This window comes from Notamacropus eugenii, chromosome 5 (assembly GCF_028372415.1).
Source record: "Notamacropus eugenii isolate mMacEug1 chromosome 5, mMacEug1.pri_v2, whole genome shotgun sequence".
Taxonomy (NCBI): Eukaryota; Metazoa; Chordata; class Mammalia; order Diprotodontia; family Macropodidae; genus Notamacropus; species Notamacropus eugenii.
In genome coordinates this window covers 204,699,056-204,716,743 of record NC_092876.1, presented here as the reverse complement: position 1 = coordinate 204,716,743, position 17,688 = coordinate 204,699,056, and the positions used below count along the sequence as shown (strand labels likewise).

Here is a 17,688-nt window from a genome sequence, read left to right as displayed (position 1 = left end):
TAATAACTTAAAATCCTAAGAGCACACTGCTCCACATAAATCTTATTTGAGTCTGTCTATACCATAAAATGTGTGAGTTTCTAAAGAAACATTTGTCTATGGATAGAAAAGAAAAAAAAATTATAAGTATGTTCTACTTTCTACATTTTTGAAGTTGCAAAGGAAAAACCATTACTTACCTTCTCAAGTAGGTAACCAATGACTAGAAAGCCTTTTCCACCCAGCATCTGTTCTTGCATGGCCACTGAACTCTTCAGCAATTCAACGAGGAATGCCAAAAGAGTCGCACTGTATACAAAGTATAGTTATATAGATAATGAACAAAATTGGATTACAAATCAATTTTTATTTATACTATTATTTTATTAGAGAAAAGATGGTAAAATAACATTCAAATCTAATATAAAGTTTATTTTCTCACAATACCTTTCATGAAAACCAAATATGAAAAAATTACTTTCATTTTTCAAGTTTCTATCACAAACTGATTTTATATTAGATACCACCTGATTGTCATGATGCCATGTTCAACAAGTAGAACTTAGGACTTTGACACAGTTTAAGTACACATGCGCACGCATACACACACACACACACACACAGAGGTATAACCACTTTAAGCAAATCCAAACATGAAACTGAATTTGTAAAAATACAACAACAGAGGTTGAATCCCTTTATCAAAGACAACACTAAAGGCCTCCTTTAAAATTATAAAATAGCAATGTGTTTAAGATATAAGAAAAGACATGACTTTTAAAGAAAACCTCTATTGTCTAAAGTTGGATACATTATTAAAAGAGGTAGAGAACATAACTATTACATTATATGCACAAGCATATACACATACATGTCTTAAGTGCATTCATTTTAGCAAAGAATATAAAAAAACTGAAAAGCTTAAAAACTGAAATGACTAGGTTTCAAACATGAAAATTTACAAATATATAATGGAAAAAATACTTGTATTCACTGAATTTCATCTAGAAATAACTTGATAAATTAATCAGAAAGAACAATTTCTTTAAAAAGACTGTCAACATATAAATGCATTAGGATCAATTATGAATGTTTTGATCCTTTATGCTCTTACCACAGAATTATAAAAATCAGTCATTTAAAAGAAAAGATTCACTAACATTCACACAATATCCTACTTACAATGGTTATTTATTTCCATCAAATACTGTCAAACTGACATTCTATATATCTGAGTAAAGGGAGTTAATTAAAGTAATTTGGAAATTAATTTTCAGTTAATAGTTGAAATTTTTATGTACCATAATCAACATGAAATAAAATTTTATTGTAGGATGAAAGGTTGAAAAGTATCCCAGAAATAAGACAAGCTATTAATTTTCCTCTAGCGATTCTAAACAAGAAAACTTTTCATGTTGTTTTACAGTTGCCATACAAAGCACTCTGTTAAATTTGTGTTTAGTTAATATTAATTATGCTCAAAGTCAGACCTACAATCAAGGAAAGAATTAACATCAAAACTAGAAAAATTATTAGAAAAGACAGAACAGCTGATGATATATTTAATGTGGGTGATATAAAAATACTATAGAAAAATCAAAGACTCCTTTACCACAAAATAAAGTTTCATATACAAAACAACAAAAATATTAGCTGGCCCTACAATATCAAACCACAAAAATTTAATTACTACACAATTTTGCAATTCAGTAATAGTCTAGTAACTTTCTCCTTCAAAGTCTTGATAGACTTTTCCCTTAAAGACACAAATGCTAAATAATCAAATTAAAGGAATAAGGAATCACTTCCATTTAAATGAAACAAGCAAAAAAGCATGGGAACTTTACAAGTGTAAGCTTCTTAAATGCTACTGCACCTAACACATCTATCTGACTGACTGTGAAGATCAATTAACACCTGTAGTATGTAGATTGCATGATTTCCTGACCTATACATGTAACTCAGAGAAATATGAATTAGGGATTTTAGGGACAGGAGATGAAAGGAAGTGAATATCATTCCTAAATATTAATTTTTCCAAAAAGAAAGACAAGAAAAGCCTCACAATGGTCCATCAAATAATTCAAAAAACTATATTGGATACTCGAGATACCTCTCCTATGCAGAATCACTATAAAATTACAAGGATGTCATGGGTTTCCTCATTTTGTTTCATAACTAACTGTCTCTTCAAGCATCCAATAAATTAAATCTGACCTCCAAACACCATGGACTTTAATCACAAAGAAAAAAGCCTTTAATTTCATTATCTCTTATCCTCAAATCTTAAAACTTAGCTAGCTGGAATTTTAAAGGACTTCAACATCAATTAAATCAGCAACTGAAAAGACAAATGTATTTACTAAGTGAAATCTTTCAGAACTTATAGATGCAACCAATGGACATATTAGCAATACCATATCATTTTAAAGAGCCTTCAAAATAGGTTAGAGTTGACATGGTGGGAGTAAAAGTAATTAGATGGCCATCTTCCAAGAGGAACATTTTCAAACAGAATTTAACAAACTTACCAGTAACTAAAATTCATCGGTTTGCTGCAGGGCTCACATTAAACTTGCAAAATTCTGTGTACTGCCATACAAAATTTCTCTCCATTCTTGCCTATTTCCAACTCCCCTAGATACAAAGGCAAATATAAAGGATACTTCAGCCCATTCCTATACTCCTACATACCACTTCCTGTCTAGAACATATCAGGTCATCTACTGATCAACTAAATATATATACCAAATAACAAGTATCCATGTCAACCAGAACTAATATAAATATAATCTAGCTCTCTGTTGAAAAGTATAACAACACTGGGAACTAATTTTCAGTGATGTTTTATCTAAAACAAGCAAAAATGCATTAATTCTTATATTATAAAGGTTTAGCAATGCTAAACTTTTCAACAGATAGCTCTATACTATAGCATATTCTTGAAATAAAAATAAATTCTGCTTTACGAGTACCCTTTCTTCTCACCTACCTCTTAAGGGATATGGATGGCATTGATAATCTAACGCTTACATTTTCCTTAAAATTAATGAATCCTAAAATCCTTAACAAATTACAATTAAGTTAAGTAATATTTCTCTGAAATTTCACACTTTTAAAAGGAAGATTCCTTGGGAATCATCAAGAAGACAAATGACAACCCTCCCCCCAACTTTCTTGTTTATTGTCTATGTCTACAGACCTGGCCTATTATTCATAGAAACTATTACCTTCCTAGTATACATGCAAAATACTCAGAAAACATTTAGAAACTATCTATGAACACAAGTTCTTCTAATTAAACTCTGAGCTATATTCTGATGCTACAAAAAACTAATAAATATGGACTCTTTAATAGTTATTTAGAAATTACTTATATAAAATTATTGTATTGTTTAATATAATTACCAATGAGAAATGACTGATAAATTATATACTTGGTAACTGTAATCTCAAAAACTTTAGGAAATGTTGACTTTTTATTCACTACATAAAACAAAATATTGTGAAAAGCAATACATCTGTAAAACATTTTGACTTAAATAAGAATAAATCAATAAGGTCATTAGTAATATGAAGAAAGTCTATGTTTAAACTTGCTTTTTGCGTGGAAACTGGCTAATACTATAGAGAGAACACTTCAATTGATGCTATATAATTGTAAAATAGAGAGAAACTCAGCAAGATGGATCCTGATATTTATGATTCTACCTTTTAAAAGATATTTAGAAACTTAAAGTCATTTTTAAGGCTGATAAAACCTAGTAGCATAGATAAATGATCAGTGAATTCTTTAAGGGCAGAATGAAGTGTTTCAAAGGGGAATTCAAACACTACAGGCAAAAGGAAGAGGGGAAACAATAATGCTACACTTTGGCATATGCAGAAGGTCCAATTAATTTTAACACTAATAAATGCTTTAGAAAAATGGTTTGATATTGAGAATATTGACAATGAAATGATCTGAGGAGTTGATACCATTTATTCTACTCCCTACTAAGAGCAAAACTCTTCCTAAATAAAGATGATACCAGCAACAAGAACAAGTCAGCATGAAAGAAACTCTGTTGGGTCACATCAAAGATAACTCTTAAATATAAAATCCTTTTGAAAGTTTGCAAAATTGTATTCTTTGACAGCTCAATAAATAAAAGGATGATTTAAAAACAGTAATGATAACCTAGCTATATGTGGTTCTCAATTTTATAAATACATCACAGGGGATCATACTGAAGACAATTATCTTAAACCAATTCACTACCAAAGGAAATATGTAAGGCATTTGCTTTTTTGCTGTCCTTTCATTAGACATATTAATGCTCTTGATAGCAAAGATTACTTTTTTTTCTTTTGTATCCTCAGCACCATAGAGCCTGGTACACATGCTTAGAGATTCTTAGTCAGTAGGATCTAACTCAAATAGAAAGAAATCCCCACTGACCCTTACACTGACTTAGAAAATCACAAATTAACATTGTATTGCATTGTATTTTTATTTATTTTCCTAAACATTTCTTAAGAACATTTTAATACAGTTCAGGCTCACTCAGGAGTTTCGCAGGCACTAAGTTTGATGCATTAGCTCTAGGTCCATTATTTATCAGACATCTCAAGCACTTTAATCTAGAAATTTAAAGGGGACTGATTGACAAGGATTCCAGGGTGGCTCTCTTTTGATTCCAGCCAGACACCAAATAGAATCCATGTTTCAGTAGCTGACCAGAATGGGAGCAATCTACAAAGGGACACTGCATTATTTTTGCCACTGCCAAAACTGAGAAAATATAAATTTATATAATCTTACTGTTACATATATGTAGGTTTTTGCATCTGACAAAAACATTTATCGATGTACATATGCCTGCTATGCTTCCATGTAAGAGTCAGTTGCTTTAACATGATGAGAGACTGCATTTTTGAAAGTTATTCTGGGGGATCACAGTATTATAGAATCATAGATTAGCGCTGGAACAAATGTTAGATATCCTTTATCCTACACTTTCAGGCTAAGTAAGTAGCTAAAGTCCAGAGGAAAGTGACTTGCCCAAAGTCATACTCTTATTAAATGGGAAAGTTGGGATGGAAACCCAGGTTCTATGATTCTAAAACTGGCATTCATTTCACTATTTCACAATTTTAGCAGGTCCAATTTAGCTGGAAAAGTTTTGAGTATGAATACTATAACATTCATATATAACGACAAGAGGATAACACTATAACTATAACATTCAAAGCCTAAACAGATTTAGAACTCAACACTAAATGACTAATCATAAGTAGCAAAAAGTCATAGCTGGTATTTGGGAGAGTTATTTGGTCACAATATGTAAGGAATCTTCAACTCACAGAATGACAGTACTATGAACTCTAACTCATAAGCCCATATACTAAGATGTGGAAGACTGTAATCTACATCAGTGTAAGGACATTCACATCAATGATAACAGATCACAAGTATATGGAATACACAGGAGCTCCCATTTGGGCTATCCTGCTCCAAAGGACCTCGTGGACAACAATAACCTCTTACTCCTTTGCTTCCCTCTACCCAAATCTAAATGCTCCCTTTACCACATTTCAGCTAGGCATTAGGAAGGAAATCTAAATTAAACTAATCCACACTCATGATAAATGACTTATATATCATGTTCTCTTAATCCTGCCTTAAATATTTCCATATTAATCCAATTTACTAATTAGGATAATTTGTAGAGTTATTTTGGTGGGTGAGGATACATTACTATCAAAGCTCATACAAAGTCCTACTCTACTTATTATACCTTGAGACAAAGAGGGGGGGAGGGGAGAGGGGGAAAGCACCTTCCCTGGGCAGTGCAGGTCTCAACTTCCAGAAAAGATTCCAGCAAGAAAGGAGGAGTAGCATGAATGCCTATGTAAAGACCACAACTACTACTGTGCCCTTCTGTCTATTCAAGTGTTTTTCATTTGCAGGAAGAAAGGGTCAGTGATTTATTTCTATTTTTCCTCCGATTCTTGTCTGGAATCTAAGCAGCCTAAATATTTTTAGCAAGCAATGGTGAAATATGAGGATGAGGGGGGCTTCCCCAGCACAAAAGGGTATTGTTTTGATTTAAGCTGAGCGTGCCCCAGAAACTCAGTGATTGACCTTTGTGTCCAACATCTAGAGAAGTGGTACTTCTCATCTAATGGATTTCAAAATGTCCAGACTATAGTTAATGCTTCCTAGAAAGGAGGGGAAGATTGTTGAGCCTGGCCAACAATGAATGGTTTCTTCTACACTGTGAAACCAGGATTCTTCAGAGGAACATCAAGATGGCATACTGCTCTATAAAGTTACCACATGGGATATGCTCTGTTGTTTCTTAGGCAATCCATAATTTATCCCTAGGACTAGTACTCAAATCTGTTTCTGTGTCTTGTATTAAACTGTAACTCACTGAATGACTTTAACAAGTTTATTTCCCCAGGGTCACCAAAGAACCAACTCTTATTAAAGACATCTCCAAACACAGTTCCAGGGTGGATTCCCCAGAATGGAAGGAGAAGAGGAATGGAATCACAATATTTTAGTTATATATTTGGGCCCTTCTTCCTCCCTAAATGCCTATGAAGGAAAATAATGATACCGAAATTATAACATATAAAATAGATCACTCATACTAAAATAAATAATAATCTGAGTTTTCCACTATAAAAACTAGTAATTTTAGCGTCCTAAATACAAAAATGAGATTAATAAGGTAAATTCTGTCAAGTATGTCTAATCTTCATTGTTTTTGCTTCATGGAAGTTATCTGATCAAAATTTTTAAAACAAGAGATGAAATAACATCTTAACAGTAAGAAAACACATATGAAATGAATAAGCTAAGGCGGTACTGTGATGAACTTTCAGAACAACAACAACAACAACAAAACCCAAATCGTTTCATTAGAATTTAAGAGGAGAGGTAAACAAAGATATCATCTGATTTAATCAACTATAACAAATGCTTGTGGAAAAACTGTGAAGCAGAAAAAAACAGAAATGGCCCAAAATTGAAATAAAGCAAGGAGAAGAGACTAACAATGGAAATACCTTTTAGAAAAATCATTATAAGAATCATATAATAAATATAGATGCTAAAATAAAGTTGTTTTAAAAAAATAAACTAGGAAACTACTACATTTCCAACCTCAGTAAACTAAGTAAGAAAAAAAATTAAAAATGCACAATAAAATCCAGATCATTGAACAATAATATACTACATAAGTTCAAAAATTAATCACGCCAAAATAATAATGATTAATTTTTGGAGTAACTGCTAAGTGCAGTGAATAGAATCCTTAATTTTAGGAAATCAATTTAAGTTTAGCAAATATTAATTTTATTTTAATATTAATTGAAATATTATCTAAATGTCTGAATTTAAAGTGGGTTGTGTATAAGCACTATGAGATTTAAAACTTCCTAAATATGAAAACAGTAATTAACTTAAAAGATAGTATACCTAGTTATTTTACATGCTGTCTTCCCCATCAGCATGTGAGTTATCTACAGGGCAAGGGCTGTTATTGCCTTTCTTTATATCCCTGGCAATGAATAGTTTGCCTAAGCAAGTAGTAAGCACTTAGTAAATTCTTGCTGTCTGACTCACTGACCACTGAATACATAGAGAAGTCCCTTATTTTATTCAAATATTTATTTATTATTTTATTCCTTATTTATTTATTTTATCCTTTATTCCTCAAAGGTTATATCTCAGTGAATTTCTGCAAATTTAGTAACGATAATATTTACTTAATAATTGGAACAATTTAATGATATTTAATAATGATAATAAGGCAAAATTTACATAGTACTTACTATATGTCAGAAACAATGCTAAGCATTTGATAATCATTATTTCATTTGATCCTCATAATAACCTTAGGAGATGAATCCTATTATTATCTCCATTTTACAGATAAGGAAACTGAAGCTAAGAAAGGTTAAGTGAACTTACCCAGGGTCTCACAGTTAGTAAATATCTGAGATCAAATTGGAACTTAGGTCTTCCTGACTCCAAGCCTGGGGCCATATCCACTATACCACCTTACTGCCTCATTTTAAATTTACTAGGTGAGGTAGGGTTATTTAAAAGACACTTCAACATTTACATTTCTTTAAATTGAGAAATTATGCTTTAATTTTATCTGTTCTATAAATTTAGATTTTATTATATCAAAAACAGGGTATCTGTTCAATATGAAAATCCTGTAATAATCTAAAGGACAGGGAAAATGCTACCCATGAAGAACACTGGTAACCTTAAAATTAATGCCTTTGAGGACCAAATAAAAGGCTATAGTTAATTAATTAAGAACTATTACTAAACAAGGTACTTCAATGAAAATATAAAAATTAAGATATGAAAGAATCTAAATGAAAAGTAAAGAAATAAGTTGCTTTGATGAAAGGTTGCCATGGTGTTGTCTGCATATGGCAAGCATTTTCTAGTCATTATACATACACAGAAAAACACACATGTGTGTAATTATACATAAATTATTTGACTCAAAATATTTCTCAAGGCTTTTCTGCACAATCAACAAAAAAATGAAGCAAGAATTAGTCAGGCTCAAATAATAACATAATACGACAAGACCTCTAGGTCAAAAAAGCTAGTGAAAATATTATATTTTAAAGTTTCTACTAGATTAAAAGCTCCATGACAACAATCTTACTCATTTTTTATCCCCAATAGAAATTAGCATAGTGCCTTGCACATATCAGGCATACAATAAACATTTACTAAGTGAATGCATAAAAGATGACATAAATGTAAATGAACAAAGGTGTTAACTCTGCACTCTCCTCAGACTATTTTGGAGATCTTTATTTCTAAAATATAAAATATGCATGGTAGAGGCTTGTTTTTATATTTGTTTAATTCTGTTTAATAACAACTAATACAAAGCAAAGATACTGAATAAGACTCACAACCAGTTATGCCAATCTCACCCAATATATAGGACAGGATACATAACAGAGCAGCTTGTGTTTTAGCAACACATATTTCCTAGACTTTAGGCTTCCGATTTTCTTCTTCTTCTTTTTTTTTTATATATAGTTTTATTTATTTATTTTTAGATTTTTGACATTCATTTCCACAAAATTTTCAGTTTCAATTTTTCTCCCCATCTCTTCCCTCCTCCTACCCCATAACATCTTGCATTCTGATTACCCCTTCCCTCAATGTGCCCTCCCTTCTATCACACCCCACCCTTCCCTTATCCCCATCTTCTCACTTTTCTTGTAGGGCTAGACAGATTTCTATATCCCATTACCTGTATTTATTTCCCAGTTACATGCAATAACAATTTTCCACATTTGTTTCTAATACTTTGAATTCCAACTTCTCTCCCTTCCTCCCTCCTCACCCATCTCTACTGAGAAGGCAAGCAATTCAATACAGGCTATAAATATGTGTCGTTTTGCAAAAGACTTCCATAATTGTCACATTGTGTAAGACTAACTATATTTCCCTCCATCCTACCCTGTCCCCTATTTATTCAATTCTCTCATTTGACCTTGTCCCTTCCCAAAAGTGTTTACTTCTAATTACTGCCTTCTCTCATTTGCCCTCCCTTCTATCATTCCCCTCACCACATCTGTCCCATTCTCCTCTACTTTCCTGTAGTGTAAGACAGACTTTCATATCAAACTGAGTGAGCATGTTATTCCCTCCTTAAGCCATATGTGAAGAGAGTAAGCTTCACTTTTCTCCTCTTACCTCCTCCCTTTTCTCCTCCATTGAAAGAGATTTTTCTTATCTCTTTTATGAGTGATAATTTGCCCCATTCCATTTCTCCCTTTCTCCTCCCAACATATTCTTCTCTCACCCCTCTATTTTCTTTTTTATAGGTATCATCCCTTCTGATTCAACTCAACCTGTGCTCTGTCTACGTGTGTGTGTGTGTGTGTGTGTGTGTATGTAATCCCTCCACCTACCCAAATACTGAGAAAAGTCTCAAGAATTACAAAAATTATCTTTCCATGTAGGAATGTAAACAGTTCAGCTTTAGAAAGTCCTTTATGATTTCTCTTTCCTGTTTACCTTTTCATGTTTCTCTTGATTTTCTTGATTCTTGTGTTTGAAAGTCAAATTTTCTTTTCAGCTCTGATCTTTTCATTTAGAATGCTTGAAAGTCCTCGAAATCACTGAATGACCATTTTTCCTCTTAAGTATTTTACTCAGTTTTGCTGGGTAGGTGATTCTTGGTTTTAATCCCAGTTTCTTTGACTTCTGGAATATCCTATTCAAAGCTCTTCAATCTCTTAATGTAGAAGCTGCCAGATCCTGTGTGTTATTCTGATTGTATTTTCACAATACTTGAATTGTTTTTTCCTAGCTGCTTGCAATATTTTGTCCTTGGCCTGGAAACTCTGAAATTTGGCCTTAATATTCCTAAGAGTTTCTCTTTTCGGGTCTCTCTCAGCAGGTGATCGGTGGATTCTTTCAATATTTATTTTGCCCTCTGGTTCTAGGATATCAGGGCAGTTTCCCTTGATAATTTCATGAAAGATAATGTCTAGGCTCTTTTTTTGATCAGGTAGTCGTATAATTTTTAAATTGTCTCTCCTGGATCTATTTTCCAGGTCAGTTGTTTTTCAAATGAGGTATTTCACACTATCTTCTATTTTTTTTTTCATTCTTTTGGTTCTGTTTTGCAATTTTTTGGTTTACCATATAGTCATTAGCTTCCCTCAGCTCCATTCTCATTCTTAACAAACTATTTTCTTCAGCGAGCTTTTGGACCTCCTTTTTCATTTGGCTAATTCTGCTGTTTAAAGCCTTCTTCCCCTCATTGGCCTTTTGAACCTCTTTTTCCAATTGAGTTAGCCTATTTTTAAAGGTGTTATTTTCTTTAGCATTTTTTTGGGTCTCCTTTAGCAAGCTGTTGACTTGCTTTTCAAGCTCATCCATGGCCTGAGCCCACTGCATATTCATTTTGGAGGTACCGCATGCATAAGCCTTGACTTCCTCTGACAGTATGCATTGTTCTTCCTCATCAGAAAGGATGGAAGGAAATACCTGTTTACCAAGAAAGTAACCTTGTATGGTCTTATTTTTCTTCTCTTTTTTGGGCATTTTCTCAGCCAGTTACTTGACTTCTGAATCCTTTGTTAAAAGGAGGGTCCTAGTGTTCCTCTTCACCCCAGGACTGTGCTCAGGGCTGAGGTTCAGATCAGCTGCTCAATTCCCCCAGGGGCTTTAGGCCAAGTGCTTCACAAATGGACGCCCACTGCTGCTACTCCGCCACCTTGGGCCCCTGCTGTGGAGGACCCTGCTCCCCTCTCACCCAGCAGAGAAAGCCCTCTCACTGCCCTTTGAAGCTTTCTTTGGCGCTTGTGGGTTGAAGGACCTGAGATCCTCCCTGCTGAGGATTATTGTTCAGAGGCCTGTTCCCATCCTGTTCCTCCTGGTGTCGCATGGGCAGGGCTGGGCTCTGCTCAGTGTCCCATGGGATAGACCTTTCCTGTTGGCCTTCCAGGTTACCTTTGGCTGGAAATCTCTTTCACTCTGTTGTTCTGTGATTTCTGCTGCTCTAGAATTTGTTGAGAGTCATTTTTTACAGGTATTTTATGGGCTGTGGGGGAAGAGCTAGAGTATGTGAGTCTTTCTACTCTGGCATCTTGGCTCCACCCCCCAGACTTTCTTCTTTCTTGGAGTCCTAAACTCTTCTTATCCTTGCAAAAGTTAGGACTTTCTAAAACATTTTAAAATATATTCATTTTTACTTACATGTTTTATTCTATTAAAATTCTGATGTGGACTATAAATAAACTATTCTAATACACACTCACACACACACATGCACACACACACACACGCACACATGCACACACACACACTTTGGGGAATGATTTTTTCTTCCCCTCCCCAAGAAACTACTGTTAATAAGAAAATATGTACCGAAAGGGGAAATGAAGGGGAAATTTGTACACATATTTATGATTCAAATTGCAGTTTTATGGTCTGGTTTTGGCTAATTGGCCCAGAATCAGTTTTGAAGGCTGTGGCTCCAATTACTACTATGGTTGTTGGAATTTACATTTATTTGTGGCTAAACATAGTCAATTGTTAATATTTTATTCAAATGGAATATTATTTGAAACCTAGGAAACTGGTGTATTCATATACTATACTTCCTAATAATCAGAGCTTTCAAAACTTGGCAAATCAATGGTACCATACTCTATGTCACTCAGGCTCAGAAAGTTGTCATCCTCAACTCCTCAGTCTCTTTCATTCCCTCATAACCAATCAGCTGTCAAGTCCTATCATTTCTAAATTCTTAATATTTCTTATAAATGTTCTATTATCTCTTCTGACACTGGCACAACACTGGTGTAAGACATTCTCATCTGCTCAAGGCTGGGCTATTACAAGCCTACTAGTTGATCACCCTGCCTCAAATCTCATTGCCTTTTCTCATTCCTTATCCTTCTTGACCTCTTTGCAACCTCTGCCATTGTCAATGACTATCTTCTCCTTGATACTCTCTCTTCTCTAGATTCTCTAAGTCTCCATTTCTTCTCCCTCTGTGCTACAATAATAAAAGCTAACTTTTATAGAGTTCTTATCATGGGCTACGCTCTTAATTAGTACCAAGAAAAAGCATTTTACAATTATTTTCTCCTTTCCTCCTCACAACAACACTGTGAGGTAGGTACTACAATTATTCCCATTTTACAGAAGAAATTGAAGCAAAAAGAAGTTAAGATGCCAAATAGCCAGTAAGTATCTGAGACTGGATTTAAACTTGGGTCTTCCTGACTTCCAGACCCACAATTTATCCACTAAATCACCTTTCAAACATCATCTCCATGCAAATGGTTCTCAGATTTTTCCAGTCCTATCTTGTCCTGACCTCTAATCCCACATGCTAAGTGCTTACTGGACATCATAAATAAAGAAATCTTAAACTCAACACATCCAAAACTAAATTCACTGCCTTTTCCTCCAGACTTACCCCTCTTCCCTACTTCTCTATTACAGTAAAGGGTACCATCGTCATCATCCAAGTCACCTGGGCTCACAACTTTGATATTATCCTTAATTCCTCAATCTCTCTGTCAACTACTCTATATCCAGTCAGTGTTCAATACCTGTCCTTTCCACCTCCATAAAATCTCTTACACAAGTCCCTTCTGATTCTTTGACACTGTTACCTCTCTGGTATAAGCCCTTCATCTCTTCACACCTATGTTATTGAAATAGCCTACTGACTGGTTTTCCTGACACAAATGTCTCCCAATTCCAGTCCATGCCATTCAGCTTTCAAATTACCCATCCCAAATAAAACTCAGGTTTGTCTATGTCAATTTCTTATTCAATAAACACCAGTAGCTACCTATTGCCTCCATGATAAAATATAAAAGCCTCTATTTGGCTCTAACCTAGTTTCTTCCTCTCCAGTTTTATTACATTTTATTCACCCTCACATACTCTATGATCCACCTACACTGGCCACCTTTCTGCTCCTCAAACAATCTCTCTCAACTCCAGGCATGTTCTCCAGCTGTCCCCTATGCTTGGCACACTCTTTACTCATCTCCACTTGCTAGATTCTCCAGCTTCCTTCAAGTCTCAATTCAAGTGCCATCTTATACAAGAAGCCTTTTCTGATATACTATAAAGGTAGTGCCTTATCTCTGTTGATTATCTCCAATTTATCCTGAATATATGGTGTTTACTCATAGGCTTTTTTTTTTTTTTGCATGTCTTCTTGTCTCATTACATTATGAACTACCTGAAGACAGGTAATATGTTTTGCTTTTCTTTGTATCCCCAATGCTTCTTAGCACAGTGTCTGAGACATAGTATAAGCTTAATATATGCATGCTCATTGACTCAATAACTGTATGGAATGCATTAGGTCCCCTTCAAAGAAAGCCTTACAATTAAAGATAGATACCCACTTCTCAGAGGCGGTGCTAGTTATAGAGAGGTTGGCCTAAATGACCGGAGTTCCTTTCTAATCATGATTGCCTACAATCCACTTTAATAGTGGATTCGCATTAATATTAATTATTATAATAATATTGTAAATATTAATATTAAATAAATATTAAAAATAAATAATATAAAATAATTAATTAATACTAATTAATAATATTAATCTGCATTAATAGGTAAGGGAGGATAGGAGAGAGACAAGGCAGGCTGGAATTATTCACTATTATTAGCCCCAAGTAGTATAAGAAATATCCATGTGTTTCTAATAATACAGCTTGAATATAGATAGGTAAAGACACAAAGTATAAACAATTTTCCTCTCATTATTAAGTCACCTGAGTCATGTTCACAATGACTGTCATAAGGCTCAAAGTCAATGAAATAACTGATCTTTTGGTTTCCATGGCTACTATGTAAACTTATAGAAGAGTGATAAAAGCTAATAAAGAAAATAAAGAGAATAAATAAGAAAATAAAGAAAAAACAACTGTTCACTCCTCTGGAAATCATAATGGTTGAAATAATATAGTAAGGAAATATAAGTGGTCATACAGCAGTAGAAATAATCAAGGAAGCTACATTAACTCACATAAGGCTCAATCAAGCCTTAGTCATCAACTTTATTGTGATTATGCTATTATTGGTCAATGGTAACTATCACCACTAAGGCCTCCAAGCTTGCTACGAAGGAATAGGAAATTTTAAAGATTTTTTCATCCACAAATGCAAACCCTCAGAGAGAAAGAAGCAATTTCAAAAATAATGGAAAGAAAACTTGTTTAAAATTAGACTAAAACTGAAGGCAATTATTACAGAATTTAAAAGAACTATCTTAACAGAAGTATGGTGGGAGTGTCTTCCTTGAGCCAAGAGAAAAAGCACTAAAAAAAAAAGAAAAAGCTATAAGCAACAAGCTAAGTTAACTGGATGGTGAATTAAATCCTTAATTTGGGAAAAGAACAAAGAATTATTTCTAATTAATGCTCCACAAAATCATTAAATACTTAGACGTCCCCTAAATCATATTTGTTAGATAATTTCTAAAAAGGACCCACAGAATATTAAGGTTTGGCTGGCAAAAAAGACAAGAACTTCTGAGTATTGCATTACAATTTCTCTGCAACATTTCAAATAGACTAGTAAATGTCAATTTTTTTGTTCTTTATAAATTCATTTGCATAACGGACAATATAAATATCATTTCATTGCAATGAAAGCAGAATGAATTTCTTAGTTTTTTTTATACACCTAGTATATTTAATGTGCTTTATACTCCAAAAAACTTTTCCCTCCTCAACTAAACAAATTAAAAAACCTAAAAAGATAAAACAACAAATGATAACTACAATTCAAGATTCAAAATTATTTAGGCAAAATATCTTTTAAAATGAAAATTCCTTATATAAGTCACAAAAGGAAGAATAATGTTAAAAAATCTCTTTGGAAAAATAAATTAAAAGCTTTTAATTTACCTTTCATTAAAGAGTCCTCTATAAGAAATTAATTCAAATACAGTAGTAATTTTGTTTCTTTCCTGTTATGATTTTAAACATATCTTATATGAGAAAAAAAGGCAACAAGTTGATTGTGGATGGTAGAGGACTGTTTTTCACTTTCAGCACAGTGTGTGACATGCCAAGTACTGAAGAAATACTTATTGATTGAATGACTGCTTTTTAATTACAGAGGGGACAATTGGGTAGTTTATGAACTTTCCAGGTTCAAAGGCAAGAATAGATCATAAAACCCAAATTGACTAAAGACATTACTGTTTAGCAGCTCTTTAAAAGATAGATTTCAGGATGACTTCAGAAAACTACAGATATGCTCTCATTCTACGAAATCCAAGTAATCCAAAATCTAAACTCATCAAACCTACTAAAATTTCACAGTGAAAGGTTTTCTGCTTTATCATAAGAATGGCATGGTTCCTTTAAAAGCTAATTAAACTGGGCATAAATCACTCAATTTATAAAATTTCAAATTATAGTCAATATTTCAAATAAACCAATAAAATTAAACCCAGAAAAGCTACATGTTGGACTAACCATGACCCAAATTCACAAAGTTCAATTAGATTTAAAATAGCCTTATGAATACTGTGGTCCAGCCACAGAGCTAATCTTGTACACGGAATTCCATGTTGACTACTAAGGAATGAGCTAAAAGGAAGAAAAACTACCAAACAGGTTTTGAACCATACACTCTTTTTTCCATTCAAACCCTTATCTAAAACTTCAAAACTACATCTTCCCTGGCTTTACTTAAAATAAGCTAAAATATAGCTAAAAACAAAATAAAACAAACCAGCCACTATTTCCCAAAATACCTGCATTCAGGATATTTAACTTTCATATATATTACATTGTGACATTTAATATTTGTATTGACTTTTCCTTTCTTCTCCAGTTGTGTGTTTCATTATGAACATGTGATCTTTTGGGGATCTTAATTCATCTTTCTGGTCATAAGCAGATAAATTTGGTTCCCAGATCTCCCTGTAGCCTTTGCTTTCCCTCACCCATATTTCTTCCAACTCCATGCCCAAATACCAAGGCCAAATCTGCTTAAGATTAATAGAATATGGAAGAAATGTGTAAGGAGAAGAAAGAGGAACTATACTAATTTCACACCAGTCCAACCATAATAATAAAGTTATCACATATGCTTTACCTCCTTATTTGTGTCTACCAATTTTTTTATCTTATTTTTATCAACCCAAAGCTAACTTATTAGTACTGAGACAGAAATAAATGACATGGTCATCCCATTTCAAAAGAACTGTAGGTTCAAGAAAGTGTAGTTGCTAGGTAAGTATACAAAGAAGTAACGTTGCTATTGTTTGATTTAAGAATTATAATCAATGCAATTACTAGGATATTGAAGTCCTGATGATGATCCATACTACTCATTTCCTAATAAAATGGTGATGGATTCAAGATACACAATGAAACGCACATATTTGGACATGGACAATGTTGAAATTTGTTTTGCTTGACTATGTATATTTTTATAAGTGTTTTGTTTTCCTTTAAATTGGGAATTGGGGTAGGAAGAGAAAACATTAATTAATTGAAATATTAAATAAAAAGGTGGAAAAAAGCTTAAACACAGAATTTATTATATTATATTCTTCCTATTACCTCAGCCTCAGACTTGGGCTTCCAGTCTCAGGCTTCCAAGTAATAGTTTTTAACTAACAATACATAGAGAAAAGGTAAATGACTCACAACAAATTATTATCATTACTACAAAAATCTCACACACAAGTCCTTCTGAAAACAGGAATTTCGTTACAATACACATTATCATATTGAAACATTCAAGTCACTGATGACACAAAATACCTTCTGAATATCAAACTATAAGACTAAAGAGAACTATGCAGTCTCTTAAAGAATCAAGCCATACTAAACTTTTCTAGATAGATAAAATTTCTACCCCATTTTGCAATATTCCAAAAAAAGGAAAATGTTTTAAATGAAGTTATTACAATCCTTACCAACATATAGGAGAAAAGGACTATGCTCCTGCTGGATATTTTGTTTCACATTAAACTTTTTCAATTCTATCTATACAACTATAATACTCAATCACAGAAGTGAAATAAAACAATCATTCTAAAACATCAAAAAACTCACTAACACAGAACTCAGCCTTTAGAATTCAAGTGAAAATAAAAGAGATTCTTGGCATAAACTATCTACTTTATAAAACAGCCCAACTTTTTCTGGCCTAACATA

The 17,688-nt window shown here is 33.2% G+C and overlaps 1 protein-coding gene across 6 annotated transcripts in view; it reads right to left on the bottom strand.

The window, feature by feature from the left end:
* Positions 1-17,688, bottom strand: part of NBEA (neurobeachin) — a 783,989-nt gene that overhangs the window by 627,897 nt on the left and 138,404 nt on the right. For 5 of the 6 annotated variants that reach the window (XM_072611897.1, XM_072611896.1, XM_072611899.1 and 2 more), the window contains exon 11: positions 180-288. In XM_072611897.1, the coding sequence (XP_072467998.1) occupies positions 180-288 (109 nt within the window). Of the gene's footprint in view, positions 1-179; positions 289-2,510; positions 2,617-17,688 lie in introns of all 6 variants that reach the window. The other variant, XM_072611901.1, reaches the window with a different exon arrangement.